Consider the following 14,857-nt stretch of genomic DNA (forward strand, 5'->3'; position numbering starts at 1 on the left):
GACTCATATTCCCCAATACCCATGACCTGTCCAACCAATTGGAGCCAATTTTTGATGGCCTGTATTTCCTCTCCCAGCCTGCATTTTCTCACTCAGCCTGTATTTCTTCCCTCAAGCCTACATTTCCTCTCTTCGAGAGTTTACATTTTAAAAGATGATACCTGAAAAGATGAATGTTTTACCTAAAATCTTCAATGATAAAGATCAACTTCATGACCCTGTAGTAAGGGGTCCTTAGTGAAAGCAGGCTTTCTCAGCTTCCTCTTATTATCACGTTGATGTCTACCAACTTGATATACATTTTAGACTGGTTCTGAATTCACAAACTTGTGTGTTCAGTAACTGACTCTTATGTTTCTGGACTGTTGAGGATAAGAAGGTAATGGTAAGAAGTGGAGGTGGCACTAAGAAGATGCTTCCCAGGCAGAAGTATCTTTTTCACATAATCTCTCCACCGATGAAAATTTACTTTATATTAATAAGTTCTTCCTCAACATGCAAAATCATCTCATATTATGGTGGGGTTGCATAGTGATGGCAGTGGGTAAAGAAGGGAATTAATGTTTAGAGAACTACGTTTTTAATTGTTCACGCTTTAATGTGAAATATACAAAGCCTTTGTTTGGAATGTTTGCCTCCTGACACCTAGGAGGTGTTGGTGAGGCAGTGGACAGTTGGATTGTGCTAATGAGCAATTTTAGAGCATGGAACACGGCAGGCTTATATGCAGGGCCCACCCTGGTGGCTTTGGATTTGACAGAAGGAGGACACAGAGCCTCTCAGACAGAATGCAGGGGTGAGAAGGGATGTGGCAGCAGACATCAGCCAAATTCCTACTTTGTAATTTTTTAAAGAGTCCTGGTGAGGGTTACAGACATTCAGAAAAATCATCTCAGGTATCAAAACTACTGTTTATACCAGCAATAGTTTCACTAAAGAATATCAAACATTTCCGATGTTAGAATACATTTTTGCCAAACTTTCTGCTCCGTAAGAAATGAGTGTTGATTGGTTAATTAAAGTCTACATCTCTCTCTTTTTAGGTGGTTCTTTGGAGCAATCAAGAGAGCAGATGCGGAAAAACAACTATTATATTCAGAAAATCAGACGGGCGCCTTTCTCATCAGAGAAAGTGAAAGCCAGAAAGGAGAATTCTCCCTCTCAGGTATGGGCATTGTTTTGTGTGATGTAAGTATGGGTTTGAGAATCTGTAGTCATGAACCTGCTGTGTGAACGTGGACATGTTAATTTTAAATTCGTCTTATTTCTTATCTTCACAATAGTACCCAAATTAAATCTACTGAACTACCCAAGAGTAATATAGAAATCAGCAAAAAGTTTCTACCTATGGCTATAAGTCTCTATAAACAAATATATGCACTCTAGATATGAAATGAGAAACATATGGATCTGGCTGCGTTTTCTCACTTTTTTTTTTTGGTGAGAAATATCGGCTCTGAGCTAACATCTATGCCAGTCCTCCTCTATTTTGTATGTGGGATGCCACCACAGCATGGCTTAATGAGCGGTGTGTAGGTCCACACCCGGGATCTGAACCCGTGAACCCCAAGCCACCAAAGTGGAATGTATGAATTTAACCACTATGCCACCGGGCCAGCCCCAAAATTTTCTGACTCTTGCATTATCTGGGAGCCTGTCCTTCTAGGGAAATGATAAGCAAGAATTAAAAGCTACGCTGTGGTCAAAATTGATCTTGCCACAATACGATTTCTTTTTTTGCATTTCATTTGTCTTTGCCTGGTAAATAGAAAATGAATTGAAATGTTGCATGCAAGTGCATTTAATTAACCCCATGACATGTAAAGTTTGGTTGCGTATAGTTTTCCAGCTGAGTCAAGTACTTGTTTACTTTACACTGCCCTAGGAAAGAAGCAGCACAGGGGACCTGAGATTATCTTTAAGAGTTACAGATGCTTACATGCATATCTTTGCTTTCAGGAATCTGCGTTTCTCGGTGTAGGTTGCAGTGCTGCAGAAAATCCTTTTGCAAGTCTCTACTCCAGTCCATCTCTCATGTTAGACTTTCTCTCTCCTTGCCCTGCTCTGCTCTCTGTATTGTCCAGGCCCATCATTTTTGTTATTATCTCCTTTAAAGCGTGTACTCTGTTTCTCCAAATAGATGTAAATATTTTGGGGGTGGAGATTTTGCTTCCCTTTATCCCTGTAGTCCTGAAATAATGCTGTTAAACATGATGCCCATGTGCCTCATCGTGTCTGCCTGGCTCACTCGCTGGACATCAGGACAGCCTCCATGGCGTGATATTGAAGCGGGTCCCGAGCCCACGTGCACTGGGAACTCGGACCTGACCTGAACTAGGCCAGACCGTGTGTGTTTGGTATCCATTTTCCTTCCTCACACCTGGTGATCCCAAATATCAGGCCAGGTGGGTTGGAGCTGGACAGAATCGAGGGCAGTGGTGCTGAGGCAGGTTTTTCAGAGGGTCTGTCCTACCTATTCTGGCACCAACTCAGTGTGGTATTCTAGAATCAACTGGCTTCAACTCCACCTCTACTTAGTTAGAAATGCTATTCTGATTACCATTCTTGAAATGTGCTCAAGTATTATACATGCCATTGACCTTTCTAATCTTGTTTATACCCGGGGTGATAACCAAAATATTTAATGATTGATATAGGATGGGTTTTAGCCACTCAAAATTGATGCCCCACCAGGCTGTGACTTCACACCAGTGCACACCTCTATACACCTAGGTGACATAAGTGAATATTGTATAGATAGAATAACGTTTTCCTGATTATGAAAGTAATATAAAAAGAAAGCCTCAAAGAAGAATAATCTAGAAATCACCTTCTGAAGATACATTTTTAATATTGAAATGCCTTTCCTGGCAAGCTTTTTTATATGCTTAATCTATAAGTATATTTATTTAAACAAACACATACACACCCCCATACACAGAAAACACAATTGAGATCATCTTGTAAATAAGAATATATATATAAATATATATGTGTGTGTAATATGGATCTGGGCTACATTTTTATTTCTTTTTTTTTTTTTAAGATTTTATTTATTTATTTTTGCCCCCAAAGCCCCAGTAGATAGTTGTATGTCACAGCTGCACATCCTTCTAGTTGCTGCATGTGGGACGTGGCCTCAGCATGGCCGGAGAAGCAGTGCGTCGGTGCGCGCCCAGGACCCAAACCCGGGCTGCCAGCAGCGGAGCATGCGCACCTAACTGCTAAGCCACCGGGCCGGCCCTACATTTTTATTTCTGTCTCGTGTAACCTGCGAACATTTTTGCATGTCCTTTAATATTCTTCTACGTCATTATTTTTAGAAGCCACATAACTTTCCACTGTATGGGTGTATCATCATCTATTTAACCTGTTTCATATTCTGTATATTTTCATTATCTTTACTAATTTTGCTGTTATAAAATATGATGCAGTGGACATTCTTGTAGATAAATATTTGATGCTTTAAGAATATTATATTCAGAGGAAGAAAAATGAATCTTTTGGAAATCTCTATGCTTAATGATGAGATGTAAGAGAATTCCTTGATTACATGCATCCATTTGATTTGTTTATTTGCATTTGCCAATATTTACATATCAAATTAAGTAGTTATTATTTAGCCAAAAGCTGGATTAAATGTTTTAGATTAGCGTTAAAAATATAGAAGTTTTCCAGGAGGAAAACAAGCTAAAGGAGAATTACCTAAGTCATATCTTTGAATAATGCCCGGGCTACAGTTACTTCTCTGAAGCCTCTTTAAGTAGAATATCATGGAACAAAACACCTTTACAGTCTTAGGACAAAAATACGAGGATGTTGGCTGTTATGTACTGAGAATACTCCAGCGCTTGCTTATGGATTTAGGAAGCTTTGTAGGCCTTATTTGGAAACCAGCATATCATTATAGATTCTTTTTCAATGAAGTCAAACAATTTAGAATCTTTCAAACAAATTATCTGATTGCTGCGTATTCACTGGGACAAAGTAAATGCTGACCATTATGTTCAACTGAAAGGAAAATTTGCTTATTAGCCAGAAGGAGGGCTGTACAGGAGACAAATGGAAAGGAAGAGGTTTTCAATATATCTATATTAAAACAAGCAAGCAAACAAACAACTCAATTGCTGACTGTTGATTACCACTAAGGATCCTGAGATATACCACTCATGGATTTATTTCGTAGAGTAGTTGTCTCCTTAATCAGTCAGAATTGATGGTCTTCAATTGTGCTGACTGCTGTGCTGCTGAAGGAAAGCAAATAATATCCCTTTTCTATCTCTGTCTTTCCCACATGAGTTTTCCGTAGAAGTATTGTCTTTATTCCTTGGGCGACAATGGCTTGCAGCTGTCAGAGAAGAGCTTAGCAAGGGAGCATGATTGATTGATGCTGGGGCGGGCTCTGAGAAGCAGCAGCCCAAGCTTGGGGTGGGTGCTAATTGGCTTGTGATCCTTGCATGGCTGTCGGCTCTTGTGAGGTTTGAGTAGATCTGGAAAGAGTTAGGGCCGTGACACCTCTCATAACGGCAAGGTACTAATTAGCTGTGAATTACAGTAGCGCTTTTGGATATTACATATTATATGTGGGAGCCAGAGAATCTGTCTTCATTAGATGCATGACAGGTAGTTTTAGTAACCCTACTGTTATTTGTCGTTGGTAGTGAATTGTTTTTCTGATGAAAAATATAAAATTCTGACTGCATGTCAACTGGTTTGGCTATTTCTTGACTTCAGTCAATTACTTTAAAGGAAATTATTATTCTTATTACTGCGATGCTAATTTGATGCTTGGTGTCCTATAAGCATTTGTATTTTTGTTTAAAGTACACTTTAAGGAAAATGCACTTTGAGGACTAAAACTGAGCTGCAGGTGAGTTTTTCAGAAGAGATTCTGCACTGCACGTGGTAATTTTACTGTAGGCAACTCTGCATATAAAAACCTCCACAACAGTAGAGAGAATTCCAGACTCATCCTCAGTGAAACTCTTTCAAGAGCAAATGATAAGGATTGAAGATAGCTGAAAAATGACTACATTGAGGATATGAGGCAAAAAAGCTCATCAGGAATATTTGGGATGATGCATCTAGGAGTTGATATCATTTATTTACACGTTTGTTTATTTCTTCAACATTCAAGGTGCCTACTATGTGCCAGGACTTTGCTAGGTGAAGGGCAGCAAAGACAGCAAGGCACTGTCCCCGAGCTCCATCTGCAGGTGGGTTATAATACAGCTGTCTTGTGAGACAAGAGAGGGCAGGGCTGAGTCTCTGAAGGGGAGTCAGGAAAGTTCCAGAGAGGAGGGAGTATTTGTGTTCTGTACCAATTTGCGTTACAAGGTAGCAACGTGGGAACATTATTCCTGGCAAGACAAGTGCACAGAGTTGTGGGTGTCTGGTGTTTTGTGAGTAGAGGGTGGGAAGGATGGAAGATAGCACAGATGTGTGTATGGGTGTGTGTGTGTGTGGATGGGCAGCAGGGTTGGAGGAGGGGATGAATGGCAGAAAAGGAGCCTGGCAAGGAAAGTTGGAGCTAGATTGTTCAGGGCCTTGCATATCATGCTGAGGAATTTGGACCTTATTCTACAGAGGAAAGTTTTAGGCAGAAAGTGACCCAGTCTGAGCTTTGACAGCAGTGTGGAGAACAGATGAGAGATTTACAGATAATAGTCTGGGGAGGAGTGACAGGGACAAACACAGTGGCATCACTTGCTGCCGTCTGAAATCAGAGGTGCAAGGCAGCAGAGTTGGTCAGCGTTCTGCGGAGAAGGGTGATGGGACCACGCTCAGCTAGCTGCACGGAGGCTCTGCTCCGGCACATGCACAGTGCGTCCCCAGAAGCCCCAGGCCCCTCCGTTGCTCTCCTTTTTTATGGTGCAAGTGTGGAAGTTGCCCTACGACAAGTATAGCAGTCTTTGCTTTGGTGCTAAGGTTGAATTTGGATGTTAACTATTTTCAGGGTTGTTTGGAAAGCCCAGCACCTGTGGGCTTTGGGCGCTGTGGGAAATTGCAGCTCCTCTTTTGAGGAAGAGGAAACCACGGGACCTGTGGGAAGTTGAGTTCAGAGCAGCCCCTCTTGCTGGGTGAAGGGGGTGATGGTGGGACAGGCCCAATGGGTCATTTGCCATGCAATCCGGAAAGAGCTCCCGGGGTTCTTTACTAGACAGTCCTCTCATCTCCGCAGATGACGGCCTGGACCAGGGCAGAGGCATGGCCAGTAGAGTAGGGAACGGAGGTGAGAAATATTTAGAAGATGGAACCGACAGGAATTGGTGGCTGATCAGAAATGGGAGAATGCAGAATCTAGGATGACTCTCAGACCTCTGACTTGAGTGATTGGTGGATAGTGGTGACTTTAGCCAAGAAGAGGTAAGGGAGGAGATGATTTACAGGGATAGAGGGGAGGCAACCAAATGAAGTAAGCTCAGAGGTGTTGGAGGCTATTGCAAGTGGACATGTAAGTAGCCATTATCTCTTTTTTGATTTGTTTCTGCAGATTTTGAGCAGAGTACTTACTATGACAAATTTCCATTACAGTGAACATGCAGATCCCACGGAATATGCACAACTTTTGTAATAATTCTTTGGGATTGCTATATAGTCCCTTTCTGAGAATACAAGATATGCCTCTGTAGCAACATAATTTAATTTTAAAATATACTAAATTTTTAGAACCAAATAAATGTTTTATGCTTCAAAGTAATAGATTGCCATTGCTCAAAATACTGCACAAATGGTAGAACTGTCTTTACAGAAAGGGTATCACTTTGTGTTCAAGGCCCTGAACTGGGGCAATTATGTGTTCATAAGGGCAGCTTTGATTCTTGCAAGTGGCCAGAATTACCCGAAGCAACTTTCTGAATAATATGGATGATTAACCTGAGTGATACCATGGACTTACAACTTTGTAAATATTTCTGCATGCCTTATAAATTAATTCTGAGGGCAACTCAAAAAGTAAAGAGGATAACAGCAGCTTCATTAGCGAAGCTGTGTATTCTTTCATGTTGACCTTGTGTGTATTCTTCATGTTGAACTTGCATATTCAAAGATTCATTTATATTTAGGAATAACTCTTTCACTGTAGGTAAAAATGTGCTTCTCAAACTAGATTATCAACTCCTTGAGCAGAAGAAGCATAATTTTATTGCTTCTGTTTCATGCTTCTTCTACCTCCATTGTTTCCAGTATAGTTTTGGAAAGACAGTAGATGCTCACTCACCTCTTTGCCCTGGAGTCTACCAGGAGCAAAGATGATCAAGGCCATTGTCACTCTCTTAAACCTCTGAAGTCTGGACCATGTAAGATCACAAATACTCCTCCTATTTGCTATGTTTCAGACTTATTTTGGAAAGACAACTTCTCACCTTGACAGGTTAGTTGTTTCCAGGTAATAAGACTTTTGTAGAGGAGACAAAATTGGAAAAGGATATCACTTGCAGTGTGGCCCTCTATCTCCGCTTGGCACAGGGTTCAGATCCAAACTCACTTTCCACCGACCACTGAGATACCATTATTGCTCCACACTGTTTGAGATCTGCTGACTCATTCTAATCTAATGCTGGCCCAATGGCAGAAGGCTGTGTGTTTCATTATCAGTCCCCTGAGCCATCTATTCATTCTTCATTTAAAATTAATGTGGACGTAGTGGCCACAAGAGTGTGTCAGTAATTCTATTACCATTAACCATGAATGTAAATACAATCGTATATCCCAAGTAGGGGCAAGTATTTAAAGGCTGGAAAAAGTGGCTCCTTGAATTTATCATGCAATGAAACTTCTGCGGATTCTGGGAGCATCCTGATATTGGTTAAAGATGTTTTGCTTTTTAAAAAGTGCACATGTTGCAGAAAGAAATTTTTATGTTAATAACTCCACTATCTCATATAAAATGTATTAAATTTTAAACATGTTGGCGCCATCTTAGAAAATGTCTTTTAATTAAAGTCATAATTTAGTTGTGTTCAGCTTAATAGCAAATATCATTGCCTATAATAGCAAGTGACTTTTTTTCATGAGTTATGGTATATGCTGCCTTTTCTTAACATTACTACTGATAAATTATATTTCAAATGTTTTAAATACTCTATAAAGTTAAATTAACATTTTATTATGTAGTACATATATCTGTGTTTGTGTCTGTATACTCACATACACACACAGATGCACAGGCAAAGAATCTTTTTCTCTAGGGCACTGGCTCCTGGAGAAATCTAATACCTTATCAAAAATCTAAGACTAGCATTTCTAGAACCCACAGTATTCTTTAGGGGATTTGCCTTCTGTTCTTTTTCTTCTTTCGCTTGTCTATGAACACCACATATTGACTCATCTAAATTTTCTCTTCTGGTTTTGCTTACCTTGTTTTGTTTATTTAAAAAACCTTTTTTGTACAAGTATTTTGAGGTATTTGGAGGAAAGCACAATAAGGAAATGATGCATATTAGTGCCCTTTGAATGTAACTTTATAATAATCAATTGCAGATATTAAACAAATATATGGGAAGTTGATAAGTCATGTGGAGATTGGTGAAATTGCTACCTTTTTGTAATTCATGACATATCCCATTCTGTTCTTTTTTTCATTTTATTAGTTGCCAAATTAAATTGATCCTTTATGTACATTTTGTCCCATGTTGTACTTCTAGATGAAGATGGTGGCTAAGAATCATTGGAGTTAGCATTCCCCTACTTTCTGTTCAAGAACATATGTAAGACTTTCAGAATCAGATTAGCCCCATAAATTGAGTCTATCCATCAATGATTTGTTAGACTCTGGGTAAATATTCTCCTAATTTCAGTGCGAATGTAGGTGAACTGACATATAAATGGCTGGAGCAGATTTTGACCTTTGCATCAGATCAGGGCTAGTCATGAAGGAGGTGGGAGGATGCTTTGACCTGTGTTGAGTGTGTGAGCCTGTCTTAGAGTGGCAGGATATGCAGCTGCTAGGGAACCCGGCAGCCACTGCCCTCCTGTGTGGAACCAACACAGTGATCTGGGCCTTCCCTAGGCATCCAGGTGTAGCCCCCTTCTTTTCTACATCCAAGTGGAACAGTGACTTCCAGCACAGCAACCGTTATAAGAGTGGAAGGTGATAGGTGATGATAGTATGTTGCAAACTGGGTGAAGCTGACCTTATAGAAAAGAGGATTAAGAGCACTGCTCTCTTGTGATTGTGTTTTTCATATGTTCTTCTGGTTAAACAAACACTAACCACACAGCATTACTGTCTTTGTCTGTTCTGGCTGCTATAACAAAATACCATAGACTAGGTGGCTTAAAACAATAAACATTTATTTCTCACAGTTCTGGAGGCTGGGAAGTCCAAGATCAAGGTTCCAGGAGATTCCACATCTGGTGAGGACTCTCTACCCGGTTTGCAGATGGCTGCCTTCTTGCTATATGCTCAGGTGGCAGAGAGAGAAAGCTCTGGTCTCTTCTTCTTCTTATAAGGGCACTAATCCCATCATGGGGCCTCCACCCTCGTGCCCTCATCTAAACCTAATTACCTCCAATGCCCCATGTCCAAATACCATCACATTGGGGATTACGAAATACCATCACATTGGCTTCAACATATGATCTGGGGGGGACACAAACATTCAGCCCGTAGTAATTACAAAGGACTGAATTCTGTTTCTCACAGTCAGCAGGCATACCAGGAAAGTAGGAGAAGATCCACCATTCCTCCAGCAAAGCCATGGGGGCTGAACATTTGCTAGACATTGGCAATATGTTTAGAGGCTTGATGTGTTTGCAACCCTGCTGTGTATGAGCTAAGAGAGGGAAATGTACATTCATCCAAGTAGATCGAGAGGAGGACAGGTGCATATATTTTTTCCCTAAACACCGAATTTCTTTTCATTCAAGGAGGAATATAATGAAAAAAAGAAGTCAGGAGGTTCTGTAAATGCAATAACAGAATTTCCCGACTTATGTTCTAGAATACAACTTCTTTGCTAAGCCAAAAGTGTTCCAGAGAACAGAGGGGTTGGGAGTTAAATGCATTTGAAGAACAACTCATGTTCATTCTCTCTGCCCTGACTAGACAAAGTACATTAAAGTCCCTGAGAAGTCCTACAGCAAAGAAATTTAACTTTTTCAACCCAAACTACTTGATCATAGGACCATTTCTTTTTCTATAAAACATGGTTTGGGAAAAAATAATAAGAGATTATAAACAACAACCTGAAGATGTAGAGAAAACTCATACTTTTGAGACCTATTCATTAAAAGGAACAGAAGAAAAATTTTGAAAGCATTTGCTTTGAAATGATAAGATATCAGACAATACAAATTCTATGAAATTAGTCATAAAAAGCAGCATGAAAAGGCAATAGATGGGAGACAGCACACAGCAAAATTGTCACTTCAGGGATACAAAGAACAAACTTGAGATGCTCTCTGGAGAGAGAAGAAAAACATTCTTTGAAATTTATTAGAATAATTAAATGCAAACAATAGTTAAATACATAGTAGGAGAAAACTTTCTTGAGCTTAAAAAAAAATCTATGTTTTAAATTTAAATAATTCACAGTGTTCCAAACAAAATAAATGGAAAGATTGATACCTAGAGTGTCTTTTCAATATCAAGGATAAATGAAAAAATTCTGTGAGCATCCAGGAAAAAAAATTGATTACAAAAGAATGAAAATTGAGTTGGTCTCAGAATTCTTCTCCACACCATTAAATAACCAAACTTCATATAAACATATAGTCATTCTTTTTTTCCCTAACTTTGTCGATAAAGTTGAAAAGATAACTGTATACATTCACCTAAATTCACCAATTGCTAGCACTGTGTGACATTTTCTCTCTCTCCATCATTCCTGTATCTGTATATGTCTCTATAGACATAAATATGTAAGTTGCAGATGTCATGTCACTTCACCTCTAAAAACTTGAGCATTAGTATGTATGTCCTAGGAATACAAACACCCTCCTACATCACCACAATGTCATTTATAAACCCAAGAAATAGAGTTCATACTCAAATCTCTCCCAATGTCCTTGCCAGCCCTTTGTTTATTTGCTTTTTGATTCAATAAAGCATTAAGCATTGCATTTGGTTATTGTATCTCATTAGTCTCTTTCATTTAGAAGAGTCAAAAGCTTTCAATAACTCTCCTTTGCAAATCACATAAATTCGTAGTCTTGCTGAAACCCATTTTCTAAACTAATCTTTTGATTCCTGAAAGAGAACATCAGCTCTCATATGGTCATGCCTTGCACTTTCCCTCTTCATAACTTTTGTTTTTACTTTCTTTGAGCAAGGTACTCAGGACTTAGCACAGTGTCCTCCATGTAGAAATTTTATTTGTTAAATGTTTGTGTGCTGAAGGTTGAATTGTTTTAATAGAACACTACTGATTTTTTGCCTTCCCTCACCTTGTCTTTATATAGAAAAGCAATTTTCAAAAATATTGGGGGGAATATTTTGAATTATTTTTTAACCATTCATTGATTCATTCATTCACCTGTTCATGATAGAACTTTCATTTGTGTTTGCTATGGGGCATAATTGTGTGAGCAACTAACTAGCTCACACTATAGCAATATATGCAAAGTGCTTTAAAAACCCGGAAAAGAGAACAATTAATTTTCTAGAAGGGATCAGTAAGGGAGGGCATTACAGGGAAATGAGGCAACAGTCCATACTATACCTAATAGTGAATGAAAGTAAATGGAAAATAGTGTGCACAAAATCCTTTTTTTCTGTTCAGATAATGTCCATTCTTAAGAACCTTTCTTAATTAGAAAAATCAGATGATGGTCCTTAGATTAAATATGAGGAATTGTTTTCTATGATGCACTTTTGAACTTTTTAAGAAATAAAATGGAGATCTGTATATTGTTCATCCATTACCACCAATAAAACAACAAAGGTACTCAATTGTATATATTATAAATGTGATCATGATAAATTCAATATGGGTTATGTTTTTGGATAGCAAGACAGTGCCAGAACTGAGATTTGAACTTAGGTCTCTCCGGATTTTGGGCCTAGATAACATAAATTTAATAATCTCAAACTGGGAAAAGGGGGAAGGATTAATAGAAGAGTTAGTGGAAAACAGAGGGAGGCAAAGAGAAGAAGGGAGAACATTTGAGAGGGCATGGTGCTGAGTTTTGGATTGAACAAGAAATTAAGATATTTTAGCTCTGGAAATGCAAGTCAGTGACCCCACAGATATTCCAGTTCCTCCTTTCCACCGGCCTTGAGCAATTTAGTCAGTTTATACTTCAGGGAGATAATAACTAAATAAATGTTTGCATCTCAAGGCTGCCTGATTCTTAAATCAAGAAAGGTAGCTAAGCAATTTCTTTTTGCTACTGTAAGCGGCAAAAATGTATTATTGAAAAAAGTGTAAAATTAAGGCTAACTAGCGTATTTAATATGGTGTTTACACAAACAAGGGCGTTGTCTACAATGATGAATGCTATATGTGTATCTCTGCTTTAAAACCAAAACACGGAGCAGGCTTCTACGTTCTGCTCCCCATTCTTACTTTACAGCTGGAAGCCCTGGGAGGGCTTTCAGTCAAACACTTGCTCCCTCTTGTGGCAAGTCAGGAAATAACATGCCATTGTGGAAAGAAAGTAAGGAGGTTTTTGTTTGGTTTGTTTTTAGTTTCCATAACCCATTAATTTATAGGAAGCAAAAGAATATCTGATTTTAGTTGAAGATAAGTGTATAATTTAAAAATATCTCTAGCAACTTGTGTATAAATGAAAACACATCAAACTGGCAGTAGTTTTACTTTAATAGTGTCAAAAAATTGACCAAGATTTAAATTTTCTTAATGATTCAGGCATCTAGTTTCTGTGTGGTGGTGATAGTTATACAAAATGTGTTCATGATGTAAAAAATGAATGAAATGAATACAATCCAATTTAATAAATTAGTAGCTGTATTTTTAAACTGTGTATTTAAAATGATATATGCATATTAGCTACTTTATAACTATTTATCAGCATCACATCAATCATGAAGTCATTTCTAATGCATTTTAGAAACGTGTGTTGCATTAAGTTCTTAGAAATGTTGGCACGGGAACTACAGTCTGAGAAAGTATTCTGTTGTCTTAAATGCATATGCACGGCAGAGACTAAATTTATTTTCCTATTTGTTTCAGCAGGGCAGGGACGTTCTTTAAATTTCTCCCTGCAAAGCTATCTCCTTATCACCTGTAGATGCTTTTAAAAAGGTTTTGTGAGAAAATTATGGAGGAGGCAAAAGCACAAAAGAAAAAAGGCAAAAATTATATTCCTGTTTTGATGTAATCATAGTGAGCATCATTTTCTATATATCTCTTACATGCATAATCCTGAACAAAATGATGATCCAGGTCTTAAAGAACTTGTGATTCATTCATTCATTCATCAAGTATTTATTTAATGCCTATTATGTGCCGTTGATATTCAGAGGACTGGGCTACAATGGCAAAAAAGACAGTTCCTGCCCTCATGAAGTGTACATTCTAGTTGGTAGTGGAGGGGAGATGCCAACTACATAGAAATGATATCGGAAAGATATCTATTTATTTGTTGTGTTACTCTGGTTTTTATAAGAGTGAGCAAATAGTGGAAATCAAGGAAAACACTGTTTTTCTGCGCAGAATAATGATGGGTTGGAGTAGCAATGAGGAGTGCTTCCTTACATTGGGAATTCGAAAGAAACATGGAGGCAGAATTTTATGCTAAGATTATCTTGGTTGGGAAGATGAGGTCATCAGAGCTTCACTTGGATGTTCCTGTGAATGGTATTGTAGTTTAAGATAAGGGACTCTGCAGCCTGGTTGCTTGGGTTGGGTTCTTCCACTTACTAGCAGTATGGCTTTGGGCAAATCACTTAGCCTCTTCATGCTTCAGCAAAATGGAGATTCAAAATAGTATTTACCCCTTGGTGGTGGTGTTTGGATTGGATGAGTTAATACATGAAAAGTGCTTAGAGCACTGCGTGGCACAAAGCAAGCTATAAAAATATTTGCTTTTGTTATTAGCATTCGAACTTGAGCAAAAATGAGCCTTTAGAGAGCTAGTCCCATGATCATAGTTTGGTGTCATGGCATAACGAAGGGACTGATAATTGCTGTGTGGGGTGGAAAGAAGACACTGGTTTTGTTCTTTTCTCTGAAATTTGTGGTACCGCTTCATTTTGTCCTGGTAATTTAGGCTGCAAACAACAGGATTAGGTATATTAGTGCTATTGTGGGTGGGAGGAATGCCCAGTGAAGAGAGCAGAATCCCAATGTCAAGCACGTCACTCCACTATAACCCACCACGTTTCCCTGGATGTGCCTCTGTCACAATGATGAGTCCCAGGATTTGCAGGTTTCATCTGCAAATGTTTATTTGTGTCTTAGTTTTCTTTTTCAGATTTCAGTAGAAATCATAATTTTTCTCTACCACATTCAAATGTTGTGATGACTATATTTACTTCTCTAAAGCTCCTTGCTTAATAGTAGAATTAGGGAATTGGAACTGGAAAGGACTTTCAGATCATCTACTCAAAACATTCATCTTATAATTGAAGGAATTGGAGGCCAGATAGGAAAATTTACTCATCTAAGGTAACAATGAGGTGTGAGCATGGCTAGCTTCTTAAAGTATTATTCAGAAGTCACACTGCTTTCTTTAAAATGTCCTCTATTAGTAAGCTTTTGCCCCTAAATCTCAGTGGTTTACTCATGTTATGTGAGGGGTGTTGGTTAGTTCTGCTCAGCTGGCTCTGTCCCGGGTAGGCGGGCCTAGGCTCATCTCCGTGTATCTTTCCTTCTGGGACTCAGGTCCAAGGAGCAGCCACTGTCTGGGGTATTGTGCTCATGTGGTGGAGAGCAGAAGATGGGGTATGCGT

The 14,857-nt window shown here is 38.8% G+C and overlaps 1 protein-coding gene across 1 annotated transcript in view; it reads left to right on the plus strand.

Annotated features, from left to right (window-relative positions):
• FRK (fyn related Src family tyrosine kinase) overlaps positions 1-14,857 on the plus strand; it is a 98,363-nt gene that overhangs the window by 49,434 nt on the left and 34,072 nt on the right. Inside the window, exon 2 of the mRNA XM_058566412.1 lies at positions 1,044-1,165. Within this exon, the coding sequence (XP_058422395.1) occupies positions 1,044-1,165 (122 nt within the window). The remainder of the gene's footprint in view (positions 1-1,043; positions 1,166-14,857) is intronic.

Source organism: Diceros bicornis, chromosome 23 (assembly GCF_020826845.1).
Source record: "Diceros bicornis minor isolate mBicDic1 chromosome 23, mDicBic1.mat.cur, whole genome shotgun sequence".
NCBI classification, from domain to species: Eukaryota; Metazoa; Chordata; class Mammalia; order Perissodactyla; family Rhinocerotidae; genus Diceros; species Diceros bicornis.